Source organism: Pezoporus flaviventris, unplaced genomic scaffold (assembly GCF_033815535.1).
Source record: "Pezoporus flaviventris isolate CSIRO_AGI_PZ_B2104156 unplaced genomic scaffold, CSIRO_AGI_Pfla_v1 ptg000036l, whole genome shotgun sequence".
Taxonomy (NCBI): Eukaryota; Metazoa; Chordata; class Aves; order Psittaciformes; family Psittacidae; genus Pezoporus; species Pezoporus flaviventris.
The window spans coordinates 8,429,069-8,452,252 of record NW_026892584.1 but is presented as its reverse complement, the minus strand read 5'-3'; the positions used below and the strand labels follow the sequence as shown (position 1 = coordinate 8,452,252).

At 37.6% G+C, this 23,184-nt stretch overlaps 1 protein-coding gene across 1 annotated transcript in view; it reads left to right on the top strand.

Moving 5' to 3' along the window:
- Nucleotides 1-23,184, top strand: part of PLEKHA7 (pleckstrin homology domain containing A7) — a 163,823-nt gene that overhangs the window by 88,287 nt on the left and 52,352 nt on the right. The window contains exons 4-8 of the mRNA XM_061464260.1: nucleotides 4,738-4,821; nucleotides 12,796-12,907; nucleotides 19,576-19,680; nucleotides 21,444-21,516; nucleotides 22,701-22,801. Coding sequence (XP_061320244.1) covers nucleotides 4,738-4,821; nucleotides 12,796-12,907; nucleotides 19,576-19,680; nucleotides 21,444-21,516; nucleotides 22,701-22,801 — 475 coding nt within the window. The remainder of the gene's footprint in view (nucleotides 1-4,737; nucleotides 4,822-12,795; nucleotides 12,908-19,575; nucleotides 19,681-21,443; nucleotides 21,517-22,700; nucleotides 22,802-23,184) is intronic.

Here is a 23,184-nt window from a genome sequence, read left to right as displayed (position 1 = left end):
AGTTCCTCTCCTCCCTGGCAGAGCATGAGACCCAGAAAGTCCTTGGTCAGACTAAACGTTACTTAGCAACAACTAAAACCATCAGTATTATCAGTGCTGTTCCCAGGCCGAAAGTCAAAAACACAGCACTGCACCACCTACTAAGAAGGAGAAAAAATGAGTGCTACTGCTGAACCCAAGACACAAACCAAGAACAAGCCTTGGAAAATGGTGTTCTGTAGTTTTGAAATTCAGAAGTACTTTTAAATGGTCTATAGTGTAATTTAATAATGATGGTAGTGGTAGATGCTTGTGAATGTAATTTTTGCATGAATTTTTGATGTTTTCATACTTGCTTTGCCTTGGTGGTTAAGTTGATTAATAATTATACAAAATCAGAGTAATACAAAACTGTTACAATTAAAAGATGATTACTAGGGAAAATGGCATAATTTATCACATGGAAAATTCATAGTTTTACTAGAAAAGTTAGCTTGGCATTTCACATGAATGGTGGTGTACCGATGCAGGTTACACAGTGTTCAGAATTCACATGGTGAAGCATCATAAGCTTTCCCAGTTTTGTTTTCTCTAGTGGGAGATTAAAAAAAAAAAGGGGCATGAAGAGTAAAGCAGCACATTGTGTCCTTTTATTAAGGCTCATTTATTGTGCCTGTTATGAATGGTAGATTTCTGGACAATAGAAACACGTACAGCAGTTGCTATTTGAAGGAACTACTGAGAGTCTTGATTGGCTGATGTGTCTGGAGAACAACTGGACTAAGTCTTTTCTTGGTTTGTGCTTGGAAAGGAGGGAGAACTTTCACTGCAACAAGTTTACTAGGTCACTACCACTGGAGACATTATTGTAATTATTTTTGTGTAAGCAGGTATTACTGTGAAGCAAATATTTAAAGGATATGAAAACAACAAAAACCAAAATCTAAATCTGTAAGTCTAATACTACAGTTTCTCTTGTTCTGATCAAAACGAGGTACTACTGATATTCTCAGAATATGTTTATTTAAATACTGGGAAGGCTTCAAAGGTATTTTAAGATTTAAATTATATTTGCAGAGAAGGATGGAGGGAGCAGCAGACAGAACAGAATAGTTTAAGTTGGAAAGAACCTCTGGCCCCATCTGACCCAGCTGCTCCTGTTCGCAGCTAGGCCAACTTAAAGTTGGAGCTAATTTACAAAGTCCGATTCAGTTGCTCAGGGTCTTACCTGGCCATGTTTCAGATTTTTTCCGAGGATGGAGATTCCACAGTCTTGCTAGGCAACCTGTTCTGTGTTTGCCTGCTCTCATTGTAGACAAAAGTCTCCCTGCTATATAATTCCTTGTTGCAGGGCATTAGCCATCTGTTGCATAGATTGTTTTAAATAGTATTGCTTATTCTTAATGAATCCTGCGAGGCAAAACACTTAAACTCTCACTTTTCAAGTTCAAATAAACCACTATGTGTCTGCAACACTAACTATTAGTGGCAGTGGTTTAATTTCTGTCTTCCCAGTCAAGTCCTAAGTATATTGAGGCTGCAGATTTGCAGAAAGTTTTGGGTTTTTATGCCTTCTCCTTGGCTGGGAATCACCATGTGCATTTTATGTAGTAAAGAAATTATCCTTCTGTTTCACTGCTCTTACTATTCAAAGTGCAAAACTTGTCCCAAAATGCAGTTGTTCAGATATTGAAGAAATGTATGCTTTCCAGCTGTAACTTTTATTATTGGCAAGTAATATTTAGTCTGTTAGTAATTTCAGCAACAGGACTAATTCACCTTTGGAAGGCTTGGTGAATTTAGAAGCCTTCAGATGAGAGCTTGTTGACAGTTTAGAATCATAGAACAGTTAGGGTTGGAAAGGACCTTAAGATCATCTAGTTCCAACCCCCCTGCCGTGGGCAGGGACACCTCACACTAAACCATGTCATCCAAGGCTCTGCCTAACCCGGCCTTGAACACCACCAGGGATGGAGCATTCACAGCCTCTCTGGGCAACCCATTCCAGTGCCTCACCACCCTCACAGTAAAGAACTTCTCCTTATATCCAATCTAAACTTCCCCTGTTTAACCTGTTACCCCTTGTCCTGTCACTGCAGTCTCTAATGAAAAGTCCCTCCCCAGCATCCCTATAGGCCCCCTTCAGATACTGGAAGGCTGCTATGAGGTCTCCAAGCAGCCTTCTCTTCTCCAGGCTGAACAGCCCCAACTTCCTCAGCCTGTCTTCATACGGGAGGTGCTCCAGTCCCCTGATCATCCTCGTGGCCCTCCTCTGGACTTGTTCCAACAGTTCCATGTCCTTTTTATGTTGAGGACACCAGAACTGTACACAATACTCCAAGTGAGGTCTCATGAGAGCAGAGTAAAGGGGCAGGATCACCTCCTTCGACCTGCTGGTCACGCTTCTTTTGATGCAGCCCATTATATATTTGCCTCTAGAGAATAAAGCTGACAAGGTACTTTCTTTTTTTTAAAGCTAACAATGTATCTGCATTTTAGTTAGTACTCCTGGCCTAAATATCAGAGGCTAACAGACTGCTTCAGTCCTGATTTGAAAGACTTTCAGCTTAAAATGGGATGGTGTGGTAAATGTTATTTTTATACTTAGGTATTATTTTCTTTGAAAACATCTTCAAGTTTCTGTTTATTTCTTTGGATATATACCCAAAATTTGAATATGAACTCACATAAAAATGCTTGTTTCTAAAACAATACTCCTCAGTCCTTTTGTGAGAAAAAGATGATGGTTGCTTTGTACATGTTACACTGCAGGCTTAATGGAAATACTTTCTCCTGATCTCGGATTTCAAAGGAAAACTGAAGAGTTAGAAACTGCAAAGGAACTTCATTAACCCACTTCTGTAGCAGAGGTCAGTTCTCACCAGCCTAGGGAGTGAATGCTGTTGCTGGTGCCATGGGGTAGTTAATGAAGTAATATCTTGTTCACAGTTTTTAGTGGCTATAGGGTTAGGATTTTTGCAATAGGTGAGGCTGGAAAAAGTCCTTTCATGTAACATAAGTTGTCACAGCTTTCAGTTTATTATTGAAAATGTTTGCTTTATTGGTCCCTTATATACGACATCTCGTAGCAAGGCATATTGGAAAAAGGGGTGAAAAGTTCATAACACAGAAAACATCCTTTGCCATTCATGGTGTAAGTGGGACTTTATGTGAGTAATTTGTGGTTTGTTTGATTTTCTGGTGGGTTTTTTTATTTGTTTGATTTTGGAGAGGGTGTTTTTGGAGGTGTGTGTGTTTATTGCATTCGGTGGTTGCTTTTGGTGGTGTGTTTTGCTAGGTTGTGTTTGGTTTTTTAAAATCAAGGCATGTTCTGAACTATTTACATTTGAATGTTATGGCTGCGTGAGCTGTTTGATTTTTAGATGTCCTTTACTGAAAAAGTGTTATTGCTTTGGAATTTCATTACTTTGAAACCCCGAAATATTTTTTTTATATCTTATTCTATTCCTGGTGGAAATCCTGCAGTGCTAGACAGTTAAACCCAAATCTTCTCTAAAATGAAAAAAAAAAAAAAAGAAAATGATGAAGTGTTCATTTTTGGATCTTTGAGGTCTTACTATGTTTGTTTTCTGAACATACTCAATGATATTTTTCTGCATTTGATGGGAATTCTAGTTTTGGATGTTGTTTACCTAACTATTGTGAACTAAACCCATAAAAAAATCAGAACCTTATATAAGTGAGCTCTTGGTTCATTACTTCGTATAATTCTAAGTCTCCTTAACTGCATGTCAGCCGCAACCTTTCTAATTGTAGCCAAAGTAAGAACTTTGGTTTCTTATTTCTTTAAAATTTGTGATTTTCACGGGTTTTCTAGATGTTTCTTTTGACAGGCCTGCATAACAAAGGGCTTATGACGTATGAGAATCTAGAAATTGTCTTGTGTTCTCTATACAATTAATTGAAATGACTGACTTTGGAGGGGAGGGAAGACTATCAGTTTATCTTGAAATAAGCTTTCTTCACTCTGTATTTTTGCATTATATGAGTACAGTTACACAGATACAATAATTGTCTTTAATAGATAGCACTATTTCTCTGAGCATTGCAAAACAGCTAGATAGTACTCTGAAGGGATAGTTGATGGAAAATCCAGACTCTAATTCAACTCAGATGAAATGAAATACTAAATTATGTTTATATTCGCCATGCAGCTGAATGGCTAAGGTTATATAAACCTCTGCATTGAGGTGTAAGGGAAATAACATTGAAGAAATTCCATACTAGAGGAAAAAAAAAAGCATGCAACAAATAGCTTCTACAAAATCTGTCAGTGATCTTATTAAATATTACAAATTGTGTAAAATGTCAAGTGACATTTTTAATTATTTTACTGGTTCTAGTCTGTGACATTTACAGAAGAACAAATCAGTAATTTATGTGGTGTCATTTCTATGTTATGCTTAAATAATTTGCTAACCATCAGGTGTAGATAATCATAAATTCAACTGTGTCTCCCTAACTAAGGATTGCAACTAGCTTTCTTTTAAAACATTAACCTGTTTAATAATTAAATGGTACAGTGTGTCATTGACAAAGGCAACAAGAATGCAGGAAGGAGCTGAAAACATTTCTTAAAAGTACATCAGAAATATGTTTCATTTCTGGAGTCGCAGCAGCAAAGCTTCAATGTAAAAAGTTCTTCCTTTTAGAGGTCATAGATATATTTTGCCATATTTAGTAATATTAATTTCCTTTTTCTTTTCTTTTTTTTTTTTCTTTTTTTTTTCATTTCAGCCATAATCAGCAGACCACGTCATTTAGACATCCTGTGACAGGACAGGTTTCTCCAGAAAATATTGAATTTATTTTGCGAGAAGAGTAAGTAGTTTTACCTGCTGTAGTTTAGTATTTTGGCAGTTCTTCTTTTCGTAGAAAAAAATGTCATTGATATGGTTTATGCTTAAAAATTTACTTCTCATTGTGATGTTTTTGATTTTAGCACTGTTCCATGCTAGGGCTTGAGAGAAAATCTTTACCAGATCTTTATAAAAAACAAAACCAAAGAACCGCCACTCCCCAATAAGCAAGCAAAAAAGACAATATAAATAGGATACTTAAGCAATGCTGCTTTAGCCTTATAGAAATATCAGACATAGAGAACATAAATGTAAAGTGTCTTTAGAACAAACTGGTAGGTTTGTACTGAAATTGTAATGCACAAAATATTACTTGTTTCCATTGTAATTCCATGGTTTTCTTAGGTTTTAGGTTTTCTACATTCCCTATCTTGGGCTAGTATATAAAAAAAAAAAAATAAATATAAAGGTTGATTAGGCATTTTTCAATGTATTCTAGAGCAATGGAATAACATCCATGGGTTTCCAGCACATTTTATCTTGATTGTCTGATTATTAAAAAAAAAAAAAAGAAGAAATGCATGTGTTCAAAGTGGCGTATCTGGGCATTTTGATGGTTCACTGGATCACTCCCTGTCTACTCCTATCATCCTGCATGCTAGATTGCTCCTGTAATCCCTTCTGTAATGGGATGACTGGATATCTTCCCTAGATGGAGTCTAGGAGAAAGTTTTACATTACTTCTAAAACCACTCCAAAGGGCAAGAGAATGGGACAACACCAGATAGCTTTTCCCTTTCCAGCCTAATCTTCTAACACTATTTAAGCAGCCTTCAGCCCTTCATGTGTCACAGAGGCTGGCAGCAGGCTGTAGTGGCCTGGATTGGTGGTTTGTATGGCTGACCATACAATTCTTAATGCTTTATGTTTCAAATCGTGTAACATCTAATTCGCTTTACATTTAATTTAAAGCACTGTAAAATCAAGAGAAAGGAGGCTCAGAGAAGGAGCATGCAAGACTGCCAGGAGACTGAGGACAATGTCTTCTCTTGTGGACTTGGAGAGAAAAGTAGAGCATGACTGCATAGGTCTCTGCTCAGAGGTTCTGGAACAACCTTGAGACACTGAACTGCCCTTCCCCAAGCCCAAAACAAGTCCAAGGGCCAGTGCTATGTTAAGGCACCTGCTGCGAACCAGTGTGATATAGGATGTTGAACATATTTTGCAGTGTATGGAAGAGGCCTTTGCACAAAGACTGCAGGACAGCTACCGAGCTGGAGGTCACCCCAGGTGTTACATGGTATGCGGATGGCTTGCTGCTCGGAGGGATTTGGCTCATGACAGGTATCCAGAGGAGCTGCTCCAATTCATTTAGTGAGGAGAACAGGTATCTTGGAATGGAGCAAATCTCAAAGGCAGTCTGGACAACAGCCACTGTCCATCTATGTTCCAGCTTCCACCTGTTAATTGATTTTTTTAATTACTCTGTTGTAAAGGTCCAGTCATATTTAATACAAAGAAGATTTGTACATGTGTAAGGAAAAACAGGTGTTTGGCTAAAACTCCTCTGAGTGCCTCCCTGGGTTTGCCACACTGTTTCTGCTTTTGTAATCTCAGTAGCAGATAAAATATTACAGGCAGAAGTGAAAGAACAACGTGCTGGTGATGACATAGTTTGAGTGACTTTTTGTGTACGGTAGAATTTTTTTTTTAAGAGAAATGAAGGTGTTTATTTGGAGGGCAGTCAGATGAATGGGCACAACTTGTCATCTCTAGACTTTAGTTACTCATACTGAGATGGTATCAAAAGCAGGAAAAATCTTACAATGTAGTAAGATTAATGTTCTAAAAGATGAGGGAATGGGTGAAAGGATATAGAGAGGAGTATGTGTATAGTGACTACTCAGGAGACAGTTATCGGAAGAACATTTTTCTAAGCTTTATTATTGGCCTGAAGTACATACAGAGTGTTTTTAAAATTAGATGGTTTTAAGATATCAGTTAAAATTGCTTTAAAGGTGTCATTTTCAAGTGTGTGGGATGCTCTGGTTTCCTAAGTTTTGTACTGCTTCTATGCGACAGTGTGGGTTTTACACCAGTGCTGTTCATCACAGTTGTATCTGAATTCCTGTCCAATGACACTGTTGACGCATTGTGGGTGTCTGCTGAAATAAGGAGCTATTAGCACCTCCCTGTCTTTAGGCCCAGGAATTGTAATGGAGTTATGCCATGTTTTCAGTTATTTTCCCTCAGGCATCAGGGATTTGTGTGGAAATGGTTTTGGTGTGTGTTTGTATGGATTGTATATTAGTTTGGAATCAGTGTTGCAGATCATACCTTGTGATGAAATGACTTTCACAAACAGAACACGGTTGGAAGGATAGTCTCTGGATTTACAAGGTCTGTGGAAACTTTCCATCATGGGATCCTTTTGACCAAGTGTACTTTTGTCTTACAGATAAAGAATCCTCTCTGAAGTAGTAGGATTTCATAAAAGGCAATTTGTTCTTCAGTGCTGTTGTGATGTTACAAGTTGATTCTAATTTATGATTAATGACAAATCCAGGAGTGGTCACAACATATTGACTGGGAATTAGTGGTGGGTGGGATGGGGTGGGTGGGTGGGCTTAAGCACAAACTTGTTCAGGCTGCAACTAACTTATCTATTGAAAGGACACATTTAACATCAGAAAACTAATTTACAGTAATTAGGAATGACAAATGTGTGGACTGCTCTGGCCATTTGTTATCCAGGAAGCAATCTTCAGTCAAAAAGATTTGAAAAGAAGTTTTGGAAAATGATACCAATAATGACCAGGTTTGACGAGGCCTTGGGTGGCATGGTTTAGTGTGAGGTATCCCTGCCCATAGCAGGGGGGTTGGAACTTGATCTTAAGGTCCTTTCCAACCCTAACTATTCTATGATTCTATGATTCTGTGTAATTTTAGCTTGATTATGAGTCAGTTGTGAACCAGACGCCCTTGTTTCACTTGATGAAATGACAACTTGGATACTTTCAGTAGAAGGCTGAGACTGTATTTCACTACTGTTTTTCCTAAGGCATTTCCCTTTTTAAGTAATATCACATCAATTCTGCTTTTTAAGCCAAAATCTGATTTCCTTAACTCTGTTGTAACTGCAGGATGAAAACATAGCACATTGTCTGGAATCTGTAACTTGAGCTGCGTTATCTTTTGCCCCGTGGAGAAGGACTTGGGCATGTTGGTCTATGAGAAAATGAACATGAGCCAGCGTCAGTGTGCATTTGCAGCACAGAAAGCCAACCATATGCTGGGCTGCATCAAAAGGAACATGACCAGCAGGTTGAAGGAGGTGATCCTGCCCCTCTGCTCTCCTGAGACCTCACTTGGAAAATTGTGTGCAGTTCTGGTGTCCTCAACATAAAAAGGACATGGAACTGTTGGAACAAGTCCAGAGGAGGGCCACGAGGATGATAAGGGGACTGGAGCACCTCCCGTATGAAGATAGGCTGAGAAAGTTGGGGCTGTTCAGCCTGGAGAAGAGAAGGCTGTGTGGAGACCTCATATCAGCCTTCCAGTATCTGAAGGGGACCTACAGGGATGCTGGGGAGGGACTCTTCGTTGGGGACTGTAGTGATAGGACAAGGGGTAACAGCTTAAAGCTTACACAGGGGAAGTTTAGATTGGATATAAGGAGGAAATTCTTTTTTGTTAGGGTGGTGAGGCACTGGAATGGGTTGCCCAGGGAAGTTGTGAATGCTCCATCCCTGGCGGTGTTCAAGGCCGGGCTGGGCAGAGCCTTGGGTGGCATGGTTTAGTGTGAGGTGCCCCTGCCCATGGGAGGGGGGGTTGGAACTTGATGACCTTGGTGTCCTTTCCAGCCCTAACTATTCTATGATTCTATGCTAAGGCTGCTGGACAGGTGTTAGATTTACTTTAACCACATTGTTACATGTGCATTCCTTTGAAAAGTCGATGATACAGTTACTTAGGTTAGGTGTATGTAATGTTTACATTTCTTCTCTCTTATCTTTCTTTAAGTAACAGATCTTTAATAATTGTATACCAAAAGGAAGCAGCAGGCACTTATAGCCATGTATTGAATTGTACCTGTTGGTAAATACTAGTAGTTGTGTATTAGAAGCTTTACCATGTATCTGTAATAGTATGTTTGCAAATGAGAAGATAGCACGTTAAAGTTAAAAAAGGTAAGATTTTAACATAAATGTAAAAAAATAGGTAAAAAAATATTTTGTGCTTAATCCAATGAGAGTCATCCTCTTTTTTTGCGTGTTTTTCGTGCAGCTGCTAAAGCCTGTGTATCACCTCTGTGGAGAGAGCTGTCTTATTTTGTCTATTGCATTTTGTTGCTATAGCAGCAAAAATACCAGGTGGAGAGAATGGAGGAAACTCAGCCAACCCCCAAAGAAATATCTGCCATGTTTACATGTATAGAAATACTAGGACAGATTTTTTTTTTTTATCTAGTTGAATAGTAAATTTACTAGACTTAAAACTAGATTGACATGATATTTTTGAGTTGTATATAGTTCCAACAAAAGAAACTTTTTATGTTGCTGGTATGAATGTGGATCTTCTAAGTCAACTAATCTTCATGATCTTTTAGAGACAAGGAGTGTGTTCTGTCGTATTTTGTTCTCATTATGGGCTACTGGTGTATTAAATTTTTTTTGTTGTTGTCATTGTTCAGTGTTTGTTTTAATAAGCCAAATATTGGCCATGTAGATATTTTAGGTGGTAAATGATTTCTGTAGCCTTACTAGCATTGTTTAAGTAGATCAGGATGTTGCTTGACAGGAGGTACAACATAAAGTGTTATTTTCAAGTATTTTAAAATATTTAGAAGGGACTGGATCTCTGAATGTACATACTGCAATTTTGCATATGTCTGCACACCCTTGGGGGAGGCAGTAAACAAACTGTCCTGCAAATAGACAAAAACATCACTATGACCAAGACAGAATGAACTGTTGGATAACAGATGTTATCAAACATCATTGGTAATGGTGATTTGAACAAATGTTTCTGAATGCAGAGAAATAACGCTATAGTCACTTATGTTTAAAGATGAATCCGTAAATACGGTCAGAACAGTGTTAACTCCATTAACATCCTGGGATATTTCAGGTAATTCTGCATATTTTTATTTGCTTTCAAAACCAGGCTGAGAGTATTAATTAGCAATTAAGAGATGTGAATTCATGAGTTTTGTTATGTTTTGATTTCATGCAACAAATCTTATTTTATCCTTGAAATAGCATATACAAATAATTAAATTAACTTCAGTATTGTTTAGGGTTTTCTATTACATATCATTTATGGAAAGTTTGGATCTCAAGTGTTGGCTGCCAGAAATGTTTTGTAGGAGAATAATAATGTGTTTTCTCTTTCAATGGACTTGCTGTCTCATTTTCCTGACTATTTGAGTTCTTCCACATGGCAACAACCTCACATTTTTTAAAAAACATCTTTTCCCTTGTGAAGTTGAAGTTCGTCATTAATCTTGATGCTACTAGAAAAGGACAGCATGATTTATTGGCAGTGGTCATTTTCAGTAGCAACTAGAAGAGAAATTGCTTAAATGTCAACATTACAAATGCTAGGAAATTGAATTTAGTGTTCTGTATTTCATTAGGATTTTTTTTATAGTGATGGTCTTGTTAAAAACGTATAAAGCTTATCTTCCTCTCCAGTTCTAAATTTTTTACTGTTTTTCTTTAGCTGCAGTATTTTAACCAATGTGAAACAGTATCTTTTGGAATAATGAAAATCTGTGCAATCAGAGTTGAACTTGTAGATTAAACCCATTCCTCTGGGGTTATTTTTCTTCCCATATTAATTCCCATACAAATAATTTATTAGAAAAATTAATTCAAATTTGTTGAAGCTTAAATGTTATTGTTCTTTTTTTGTCTTTCCTGAGACAGTTGGTTCTCTCTGAAATAGCTACTGGTAAAAGGAAAAAAAATTATTTAACCAAACTATTGTTCTGGACATGTATGTTAAATCCTCTCTCCTCTTCCCCCACTACTTTATTTCCTCCCTCCTTGCCACAGTGAGTATCTGGACAGTATCCTGTGACTGTCCTACAGAACAAAACTCAGTAGTTTGTATTGTGGACATTGTAAACAATATAAACCTTAAGGAAAGAAGAGAAATTTTGTGTCTTCTAAGCCCAAACCTTTTCCTTGGTTATGTTTTGTTTTCATAGGTTTGCCACTCATTTCTAGTGGCCTTATTAAAGATATAAAATCTAATGCTTTCAATTGATCTTGAAGCAGATTAAAATTCTCTGTCACATCCCTGTTAGTGTTCCTCCCTTATTGAAATTCCTACTCTCAGTTTAGTTGCCTTGAGCAGGGAAATGGAACCTTTTTGATGATAAATATTAAGAAAAGCCAAGTAAGATGCGGGCATGTTGCAAGTCTGCATTTTCTATCTGTTTTGAAAGTTTGTAAAGTGGAAAGGGAACAAGTAAAAACAGAGTCAAAGCAGATAATAAAACTGGTTGATCAACAGAAATAGCTTAGGCAGCATTAGATATGGGAAGTGTCTTAATCTGCCTGTTGCTGAAACTGTATATTCCTAAAGTTGATTAAACACTGAAGTAGGAGACTTGGTCTATGGGAGGTTAGGCAAATTGACTCAAACTGATGTAATGAAGCTCTTGTGCATTGAAGGCTGGCCAGGGATTTTAGGGACTTGCTGTAGCTTGTTCTGGTATTTTGGACTTGGACTTATGTATGAAAGTTAGAAAGAAGGAAGGGATTCATGACAGATAAGGGAGGCATAAAGGAAATGGGATCAAAGTTGTGTTATTTCCTTGCAAGCTTAATTGAAACTTTGTGGTCACAAATGGAAAAATATGCTTTCCCTGACACCAAATCAATTATAAAAGCTTTTGGACAGACAATTGTTTAGGTTGTAACTGAGGAAGAGCAATGATGGCAAACACCTTGTCCTCAGCTAAACCTTGTGTTGAGCTACCACAGTCATGAGTTCTTCTCTGTTCTTATGAGTGGTAACTGCTCACAATTACTCTGTATTAAATGGCTTTGGTGAATTGCTGAAATGTGAAAAGGAAAATCATAGATGTTTAATAGTTTGATTTGTTTTGGTTTTCTGATGTGACTGTATTGCTACTTGTTCCTTACATATAATTCACTAAACTATGTTGTTACTGATTTTTGAAAATACTGCCTGTGGGTTTGGTTGAAAAGTTGTCAAGCTTGGCTGCTGAGGCTTCTCTTCACAACCTGCATGTGGGATTCCACAGGATTTTGCACTTCTGTTTATCCCCATTTTGGCATGTAGCTGTTTGTTCTGAATTCTTACACATTGAACAGGTACTTATGGTAGGATTAATCTCATCTATGCTTTAAATGGGTATCTGCATCTGAGCTGGTTTCTTAAATCTTCGTATGACTCAGAAGTTATTTATTTCTGATAATACCTGCTATTAATTGTGCCATCTCACTTAAAATGTGTTTTAATAATTCATTTTTCAGTATGAATCATATGTTGGGAAGATTTAAAGAGCTAACATGAATTTAGTGAAAGATCTAACAGTATGCTAATATATTAACTAAAAAGTTTGTTATTGCAAAGTGCTGACTCCTATCATTCCCTCCCCAGTACTGGCTCTTTCACATGTTTGCAGCCAAAACTCTAAAATTGGCAAAATTTCGTTTCTCTGCATTAGACTTATCTTTTCAGAGTGGTCTTTTTTTTATCATGATTCTCTGTTAGATTTGGCAGGGTTTTTCCTCCTGATACATAGAAAAATGGCAATCATCAAATGTCGCTGTCAGGATCTGCTAGAAAAATACTGAAATCAAAATAATAGGGGTAGTACCAAGGAAGCTGTGGATGTGTGGGAAATGTTTGTGTAGCCTGTCATTCATTCGCTGACTGTGATTCTTAAATATGAAAAGGCAAAGATGACTGTTTGAAACAATGTGCTTTTGATTATCTGGTTTTGTTTGTTTTCTAGGCAGAATTCATCTATGTCCAAGCAACAGATAACCCAAAGACCTTCAAGCATGGTCAGTGAAACATCCACTGCAGTAACTACATCTGCTGTTGATACAAAACCTGTCTCTAAGGTAAAGGAAGAATGCTATTGTTTCAGCTTTGTGAATAGAACTTCAGTCACTTTAATCCAGTAATATTTTAAACCTAATTTTAATAGGGCTATGGGCTTAGGCTGGGAGTCTAATAAATTACCTCAAAGAAGAGGTATAGGAGCACTGTGTATCCACATGATAGTGTTGAATGATAATTTGAAAAAGAGTAATTATTGTGAGGCTTCTTAAGAACAGAAGTAAGTATGTGTAATACTAGTATTCCAGCAAGTCTTTTGACAGTCCAGTGTATACGTCAAAAAGTTCTAGGAATAGTAGGAATTATAATTTGCAGTTATTACTTTTCCATGAAATCTTACTGCTGTTCCTCTTTCTAGTAACAACTTGGATCCCTTTCTGCCATCACTGTAGTGCACGAACAGTGAGGACACCATTTTCACACACAGAATGTTTAATAATAGAAAAATCCATTATTTATCATTACAAAGGGCCTGTGTTTATTACTGCACAAACTATAATCGAGCACTGTGCTTGAAGTGTCAGCAACTATCTTAATGCTTCTTTGACCTTACAATATGTTACAGTACAGTAAGAATAGGAAGGGGTTGGATACTGGAAGAATTAGCAGAAATAAGATTTCTTAACTTTGTCTGCAGTTTTTCAACTTCTCAGTTTTGTTTTGTTTTGTTGAAAAACTGCAGTAGTGCAAAGCCTGTTAAGTAATTTGGTTGAAGATAGGACTTTGCCAAATTGGCTGCAAAGATATTTTATTGAGTTGAAATCACTTAAAATCTAGTGTTTTGATATGCTTGGGTGAATATTGGGGAAGATTAAAACAATTCTATGAAAAGCTAAAAAGAAAAATAAAATAAGTTTTTTTCTTAGATCTGAAGTGTATAGGTTGTTGGATCAACACAAAGACTGTCATGTGTCAAATCTCAAGAAGATATTTATCTTTAATGTGCTAAAGTTATCACTTAATGTGATTAAATTATCACTTAATGTGATAAAGTTATCCATTTCTTTTTGATGTTCTAACAGTTGAACTTACCAAAGTACCTGGGACTTGGGCACTTGTATTTGCTGTATTTATGCTCCTTATTCTGATTTTTTTTTTTTTTCCTGAAAAAACAAACCCCCGAAACCAGCCTTGAAAGCACAAGGCTTGTTTTTTCACTCTTCAAATCAGCAAACTTAATGGGGACCTGATACTGTACTTTCAGCTGGGGATTTCTTCATTGTCACACTTCTGCCAAAAAGCGTGCATCCTCTGTCACCTTCCCCTCTGCTTCCCTTTGTCAGCATATTTGCACTGATACAATCAGGCTTTGCAAAGCAGTGAAATCAGAAATGGTGACTGGATAAAACTTACAGGGTCACCCGTATGCTAAAGGCTAGTTCACTGAAGATACCAGAACCGCACAGCTAAAGGAGATGGAGAGCTAACGTCCATCTTATACATGCTTTATTTCATCACTGCATGTATTTCCAGGCTTGAAATCACTCCTGTTGTTCTGTAGAGTTGGAAGATCTGTTGAATTCCTAACGCAAAATTTTAACTGAAGTGAGCTGGCAATGAGAACAAAGGCTATAAAGTGAATAACCTGTGTCCTCCATTTTGAGGTTGATTCTTGGCACATTGAGTGTAGATTTTAAGATGCTTTTTTCTATTTCTGAATGTTTTCTTCCATAAATTCTGTAATCGTTCTTTCAAAGACTGAGTTCCCAGATGCACACTTGAGACACAATCTCGAAGCCAGAGACATATTCTGTCTTTCACAGCAAACGTTTCTAGCTACCCATAGCTAATTATTATCTTCTACTAAATGCTTTCAGAATTTTGCCCTGCGAATGCCATCACAAAACCATGTAGGATTAGTGTTGGAATCCCAGCCAAATTCAAACTGATTTTTATATAGAGCTATGCACACTGAAGTAGTGCCAAATCAGAAAATGCAGGAACAGGTATGTGGCTTTGCACTTGATTCTTCTGCAGAAAGTTGACAGCTAAGGATTACTCCATTTGGGATGGAGGGTGAAGGTAAGCTGCCAACTGTACAGGGGATTTGTCATTCTTAGTTCAAGATGAAAGAGATGAAGACATCTGGCTTGCTTGTTGCAGTGTTCAAAGTCTGAATTTGGATTTAATAAAACTTCTGAAATAAATAATTTTGTGGAAAGAGAAATTAATGTGTTCTGTCGAAGTGTCACTTGAACCATGTACAACAATAAGAGCATGTTGGAAAGAATAAAAAGAAAAAAGCCAAAATGTCATGTTTCATTGATGTGTGTATAAATACACAAGACATCATTCTGTAAGACAGCTGAAATGGGCTGTTCTGCAGAAATACACATAGATTTTTTGGGTGAGCCTCACCGTTTTGATGCTGATGCTGAGTAAGTTTTCTGCAGACTTTATACCAATGTAATCTACCCTTCCTTTTGAAATTTGAGGAGTTGAGAGAAAAAAAGCAGAAGAACAGGCTGATAAACCACAATTGTTGTCTGTCCCAAAGATCTGCTTGTTCATTGCCAATTCAATTACATTATTAACCATGTTAAAAGCCATTTATATTGATTACAGATGAAGGATATGTAGGAATAAAGATCTATTTCAGTTTGAGAGTAAGGTATGTTTAGAATTTAGTCTGTTAAAGCATCTGATGATCTGAATGGAAACTTGTAAATGTTACTGTGCTACGCAGTACTTTGGCCAAGTCAGAAGCATAAAGGATAGCAGTGTAATGCGTATATTATTACTTACATACATTGATATGCTGGAGGGAAGGAATGCCATCCAAAGGGACCTTGATACGCTTTTGAGGTGGTCTGATGCCAACCTCATGAAGTTTAACCATGCCAAGTGCAAGGTCCTACAGCTGGGTCGGAGCAATCCCAGGCACAGCTACAGGTTGGGCAGAGAAGAGATTCAGAGCAGCCCTGCCGAGAAGGACTTGGGGGTGCTGGTCAATGAGAAAATGAACATGAGCCAGCTGAGGAAGTTGGGGCTGTTCAGCCTGGAGAAGAGAAGGCTGCGTGGAGATCTCATAGCAGCCTTCCAGTATCTGAAGGGGACCTGCAGGGATGCTGGGGAGGGACTCTTCGTTAGGGACTGTAGTGATAGGACAAGGGGTAATGGGTTAAAACTTAAACAGGGGAAGTTTAGATTGGATATAAGGAGGAAATTCTTTTTTGTTAGGGTGTTGAGGCACTGAAATGGGTTGCCCAGGGAAGTTGTGAATGCTCCATCCCTGGCGGTGTTCAAGACCGGGCTGGGCAGAGCCTTGGGTGACATGGTTTAGTGTGAGGTGTCCCTGCCCATGGGAGGGGGGGTTGGAACTTGATGACCTTGGTGTCCTTTCCAGCCCTAACTATTCTATGATTCTACATTTTGAGAGTGTGTTTTGGGTGGATTCTGTGGAAAAGAAGCAATTGAATTGTCAACGGTGCTGATTATTACAAGTGTTTTTCCAAGATGAGCTGATGAGGATTGCAGCAGTTAAAAAAAGAACGTGTTTAACAGTTAAGAGAAATAGGCAATGGTGCCAGCTCTGTGAGGCTATCTGAAGCTGGAGTGTAGAACACAGTTTAGTTCAGAGCCACTGTAGATGAATGCTCAATGTCAAGAGCAGGGATTTCTGAGAGTTTCAGTTTTAACTATGTGAAAATAAAGGATTTTTTACTAGTTTTCTTAGAGATACTAGAAGGATGCATGAGTTCATTCATCAGTGAAACACTGAGATTATTTTCAGTGGAAGAGATTATGATTTTGAAAGGTGGGCTGGTTTTTGGTGTTGTGTTTTTTTTAATTCCATGTAGGTTGCAAGTTGAGTGTTCTCTTATGTGTACATATTTGCATATTTTTACCAAGTTACAGTCTTCCTTTTTTTATTTAGAAAATCTGTTCCAAGGGGAAGGCTGTCTACATTTGGGTTTTTGGTTGTTTTTTTTTACTGTCCGCTTTAGAAAAAACAATAAATTCCATTTTATAACTTAAGTTATTAACTTCCCTCTTCAGCTAGAGGTTATTGTAAAGAAGCAGTGATGAAAAGGAGTTTGAAAATTTTGGCTCTTGACATTTTTGTTTTTTTACAAAAACTTACGAGTCATTCACAAACAAGCCAGCATAACACATGTACTGAAGTCAAAAGCAGCTTCTTTGTCTTCAGTGACACAGGCAGCTGCTCTGACCTGCATTTTCAAAACACATGACGATGATTTCAGAATATTTTAAATTAGGAAAAGGGTACTGAAGTACAGACAAATAGTTCCAAAAATATACATTTTCTTTTAAACTATCCTTTTATTCTAGCAAGGTGTGACATTCAGTATCTGTTACACTGTCTTATTCCAGAGCATAATGAGAGGATCAGTGCTATATATGATAGGAAAATGTAAATGATATAAAGCATTATAGAATTATTCTTTGTTTCTACTATGGATATTATATTGATACAGAAGGCACACCTTTAGGAGAACTTTTCCTTCTCCTATGTAATAGAAATTGGTCGGTCCTTAGACCAAGTCCAAGGACAACTTTTCTATTTTGTGGTCTCCATATTTTATTTTATTTTTTTAAATTAAGTAAGGTCAGAGAATCCAAGTGCTTTATCACTGACAGGTATCTGATAAAAAAAAAATCAAATTTGAACCCTGCTCTATGTGTAAATCAGCCATACTTTAGTTGTACCTCAGTTAATTCATCCTTCATAGGATAAATATGAGAAAGAAAATTCTGTACCTTTTGTAAGCTGATTTCTGTTCAGGTGCAAAGCACAGATTTTTGACTTTCAAAGCCATAAATAGTTTGGGCCTTGTTTTTCATCACCCTTGTAATGTAGCTGTTACATCTAACATTTTGCAACAGGTTTTTTAAAATCTTGACTCAATTGATTCTCATTTTTCTCAAAAGAAAATACATATGACTTAGCCTGACAATCTAGAGCTTGGCTGTCCTCTTTGTGTGGTCATTTAAAGCGATCTTTGGACACAGGTTCACATTTGAAATATTTTCAGTAGCAAACACGAAATCCAAAACATCTTTTTTCTTTCTTCCTTTAGTGTCAGATTTGCTGCTTGTAGATCTGTTAGTTAGTACTGAGAAGTTTTGTGGTCGTAATTGACATGCTGTATTTTCACAAAGCTAGCGCTCTACAGCCTGTTAGCTGATGCCTTAGCATATGCATGGCAGAGAAATGGGCTGAGAGATCTTGGTGATACCATTCTCAGCTGGCTTTTACAGTGAACTAGTTCTTGCCAGCCGAGTGGCAGGGGCAATGGCCATGACTAACTCTTGGCCAGACTCCTCTGAGGTATCAGGTAAGGTGTCTCCGAAGTGTCACAGCATTTCACAGAAATGACCATGACATGTGGCTCACCTGACTTCTCAGCAGAGCAGAAATCAGCATGCTATTTCCTGGTAAACACACCGCAGGGAAGCTATCTAGTAAAATCTGCCCTTTGATATCTCCTTACAAGTGTTAAATTAATGTTGCTGTTATATATGCTATAGCACCAAAGAAAAAGTGGATTTTTTTTTCTTACTGATTATTGCCATTAACTTAATCCTGTGTTAAGATGTGTGCTTATGTCTACTGAAATGTGTGAAATTCAGTGCAGCTTGATAAAGTCTGTCATCAAAATTATCAGAATCCATCTAAAATTATCATATTTTGCTAGCACGTTATTATATATGCTGTCTTCTGATCCAGATGTTGTTTGACTGGCAGGAGGCAGTACACTGAAATATTTTTATGGTGTCACCCCTTGCATCAGATTAAAGTGCTTGTTTCCAGAGCTGCTGCTTGCTTGTAGATGACAGAGCGTCAGTACCCTGACCAGCTGGGAGGAGAGATTCAAACAAAGGAGAGATATTGTAGGAAGGAAACAGCGAATCTGGACAGCTGTTTCCTTGGCGTGAGAGCAAACGTAACGGTGGTTTGTGCACCTGAGGTTCCTAAAGCAACTGCAGTAACAAACTGTGCTGAACTTGGAGAAGAACAGGCAGATTATTCATCCAGAGATTCTCGCTTTTTCACAGACCAATAGACTTTCCTGGTTTGTTTTTGAAATAATTTTGCTCACGCGTGTCAAAACTGAGGTTGCAGTAAAACACAAACCATTGCCTAGTTTGTGATTTCCACTTACTGCCATCTAGGTTTCTTCCTTAACAGCATCACTCTGTCTTCTCCTTTTGTTTGCCGGATCAAAGTTCAAACATTTATTAAGCTACCAATATTTGAATTTGAACAGGAAGGAATACAAAAAACAGCCAAACCCCTCAGGGACAATGAAGAGCAAGAGTAGGATTCATGTGCATAAAGTCCTGTTTGTAAGAGACTTGTACTAAGTTGCAGAGAGAAACAGGCATGCAGCTCTTGTAGTACAATCAAAAATACTTCCCAAGCATACTGAAACTTCAGCAGTGCTGCCTTTCTGACTTGATTCACCAGTGCTGCTGCTGTTCAGCTGGGAGTAAGCAGACCATCCTGGCACTGATACATTGATGAAAGTGGAAGATTGACTTTGCTATGTTGTAAATATTGTTGTCTATTTACTTGCCCTTGAAAATGCTATAAATACTTTGTTTCTGTGTAATGAAGTATGAATTATTGCAGTGAGGCTATTTGTAATAAGAAATTAGTCTCAGTACAGTTTTAAAACCTCCACTACATTATACTTTTTTACAGGTTATGAAGGCTGGAAACAAAGTTCATAGCTTTGGAAAGAGGGATCAAGCTATCAGGAGGAATCCCAATGTTCCTGTTATAGTAAGAGGCTGGCTACATAAACAGGTATGCATGTAATCATCTGTTTCTATTCATATACCACATCAAGCAAAAGTAAGTGCCTTTCATGTAACTGCAAAACCAGAAGCATGAACATTGGTGATGCAAGGCAGCATTAGGTGCTCCCACAAGCTCCTGTCATGAGGGGCTTGTGCTCAGCAAGTTTGAAAACCAAGTTCTATGTACAGGTTTGTTTCAGAAGTGGAAACAGTGATAAATGGACATGAACATCATGGTTAAATGTTGAGGCTATAATTTTGTTGTCTAGATCTTGTTATTTTCCCTGTTTTATCCTGTCAGCTTGCTGCCATGCTGATCTTGGCCTCCCTCAGAATGCGCTGTAAACCTGAGGTTGGCTGTAAAGCCCTTATTCCGTCTGCTTCCTTATGCCCTTATACCCTGATCAAAGGCTTAATTCTAACCCATACGCCTTTTATTCTTTGAAAACTGGAGGGACAAAATGAAGGGAGATGGGGATCCATTCACCACACATTGCTGTGGCCATGACCAGTATCCAAGCAAAGGCTGTATTGTAGGATTTCATCCAACAAACAGAATTTTACAGCTGCTGCATCTTGAACTCTTAAGCTGACAGTAGCACATCCTTGCATGCAAAAAGTAAAACAAACGGTTGTATGAGAGTACTTCCCTTCTTCTAATTTGGCAGTCTGCATCCATCAGATTATCACCAGAGATTCAGGGGCTAGGTTTAGGGATGAGGAGGTGAAGGCTGAAAACTGAGTCTTACAATTATGATTCTACATATACATGAAAGTGTAATCGCTGACAGCCGTTGGCTTCCTTCTGCATGGAGAACTGCTGTCAACTCTCTTGACATCCACTACCCAAGTCCATTAGTTTTCAGGACAGAATCAGAACTCAGATACAGTATGTGTTGACAGCATTGTAGCATGAAAAAGGAAAGAGAAGAAAGTACTTGCATACTTAATATGACTGCAGAAAGAAGGGAAATAGTATCTGCAACATTGCTCTAGCTATTTCCTTCTGTCTTCTTACGTCTACTTTTAAGCACTTAAAGACTGAAGACACTTTCTGTGCTACTGGTTTCATCAAGGCCTACCTCAGCTGAATAAGTTGTACTTGCTTAGGTTACAGTCTGGCAATTTTGCAATCTTCCAACATTAATTTCAATGTAAATATTACTCATTTTGACAAGGTGATATATATTTTATCTAGAGAGGGAGGCATAGATCTCCACAGGCATATTATATTATATTTCATTAGAATTTGCACATTATGCAATCTGGTTTATTTCCTAAGGAATATTTGATTAAATTAGATTTTAAGCAGGGGTAACATACAGGAGAGTGACTGTAAAATTATAGGGGATGATTGAAATCTAAGGTCATACTTCTCAGTGGTGTAGTGATTCTCATCTTGGTCTACAGGCAATCCTTGTTGGAGTTTGTGCCACCCAGATGCAGACTTTTTTTCTTTATTGAAGATAAATCTATCTAGATAAAATGTGTTTGTTGTGTATAAGGTTAATCTGAATGCTGTTTGGGATGCAAATTTAATTACTTAATGAAAATTAGCAGTTTGAATATTCTACTCCGATTATTTTATAGCTGTATGTTTTGCCTCTTACCTTTCTTAGTACATAATATTTTGCTAATGAAAACCACTTGTTTTTGCAATTAGTACCATGTTTAGGTAAACTTCTGGTAAACTATCCACTAGTACAAAATTGTTTGATAAGATGTTAGCTTTCCTTAAATGAAAAGTATGTCAAATTTCTTGAATTTCAGGATAGCTCTGGAATGCGGTTATGGAAAAGAAGATGGTTTGTGCTTGCTGATTATTGTTTATTTTACTACAAAGGTGAGTAGATACTAGCTCTTTTGTTTAGTTCACCTGTTTAAATCACATTGCAAGCATAAGCTAATTGAACTTTTCAGATACAGTTAGGTATTCTGAGAAGATGCATAGTGAAACAATTACTTATCCATATGTCTTTAATGTAAAGCGAATTTCACGCCAGAGTTGGTAAACAAGGGGGTGCTGTATGATCTTTTGTCACATCAGTTATCCTTGATAGATGCCAAGTTTTACGTTGCAGAACATTTGGCAGCAATACCAGTTTAAGATTTATCCTATCTGTGGCTTGTATTGTGTAGCCTACTTGGTTGCACTTGGACAGGTGATTTTTTTGAGAATGCAGTATGGCCAGATCTCAGGGCATTGGTTCATCTTTAATCCAGGGCTCAGTGTAAGAGTGAGAACTTCTGAATCCAGTATTTCTACCAAAAAGAGATTAGATGTGATCTTAGGCTGAAGTAGGAATAATGGATTGCATAAGGTTATTATTAAAGTTTTGAATATTGTGTAGTGTGCTACAATTTTTGGAAAGCAGTATGGAATATGAAACTCAAATTGATGTTTCTAGGCACTGCATTTCTCCTACTGATCCACTTAGAGCCAGCAGAAATAGAGGTTTCCTGATTATAGCAATTAGCCTAGATGTAAAATGCCAAATGGAAGGTCCATCACATTATTCAGCCTGTCAGAGTTCATTTGTCACAATAAGCTTTATTTTCAAAGCATATTATTCTGTATGAATTTAAAAAATTACCACCCAAAAAACTCCATAACACCACCCCTCCACCCCCAAATTTTCTTTTTAAAAAAAATTCAGTCTTGTTTCTTTAGAAATGAAACATTTTTCTCCATGTACCATTGGTGTTGAGTCATAAAATTCAGGTCAGAATGGACTTCAGGAAGTGTCTAGTCCAAGTGCCTGGGGAAAGCAGGGTCAGGAAAGAAGTCAGCCCAGGTTGCTCAGGGTTTAATCTAGTCAGACATTGAAAACCTCCAAGGATGGAGATGGCGCAGCCTCTCTGATCAGCCTGTTCTGCTGCTGCCCTGTCCTAATGGGGAGAATGCTTTCCTTTATATTCAGTCTGAAGCCGCTCTTTTTTCTGCTTAACGCCTGTTGTTATCCCAGAATGTATTGTTACCCCACTGAAAAGTGCAGTGAATTAGATTCTATTTTTTTTATTCAACAGACAGCAGAGAAGAATCTGTTCTGGGTAGCATACCATTGCCTAGTTATGTAATATCTCCAGTTGGACCTGAAGATCGCGTAAATCGCAAATTTTCTTTTAAGGTACAGTTACAAAGCTTATTAGCTAATCATGTTTTACAGTGTTTATTTGCACTAGAGAAACTGCTGTTGTAAAAAGAAACATTATCTGCTTTCCTATTTATTTATTTTTCAAAGAAGACAGGTTTATTGACTGCCTGTCCAAATGTGACGGCACTTTTTTGTTGCTTATGAATTGACATTCATTAATAACATGTCTATAAGTAAAGATCCTGTTTCTAAACCCAGAAATGAGTATTGATAATTTCTTTCAGTACTGTATATGGATTGAAAGGAAAGTTGTCTCTTTCTCTTTATAGAATACTTGATCCCATTGTGGACTGATGGTCCTTTGCGTTTTGTTTTGTTGCGTTCTTTTAAAAAAATAAACTCATCAGCTCAGTTCT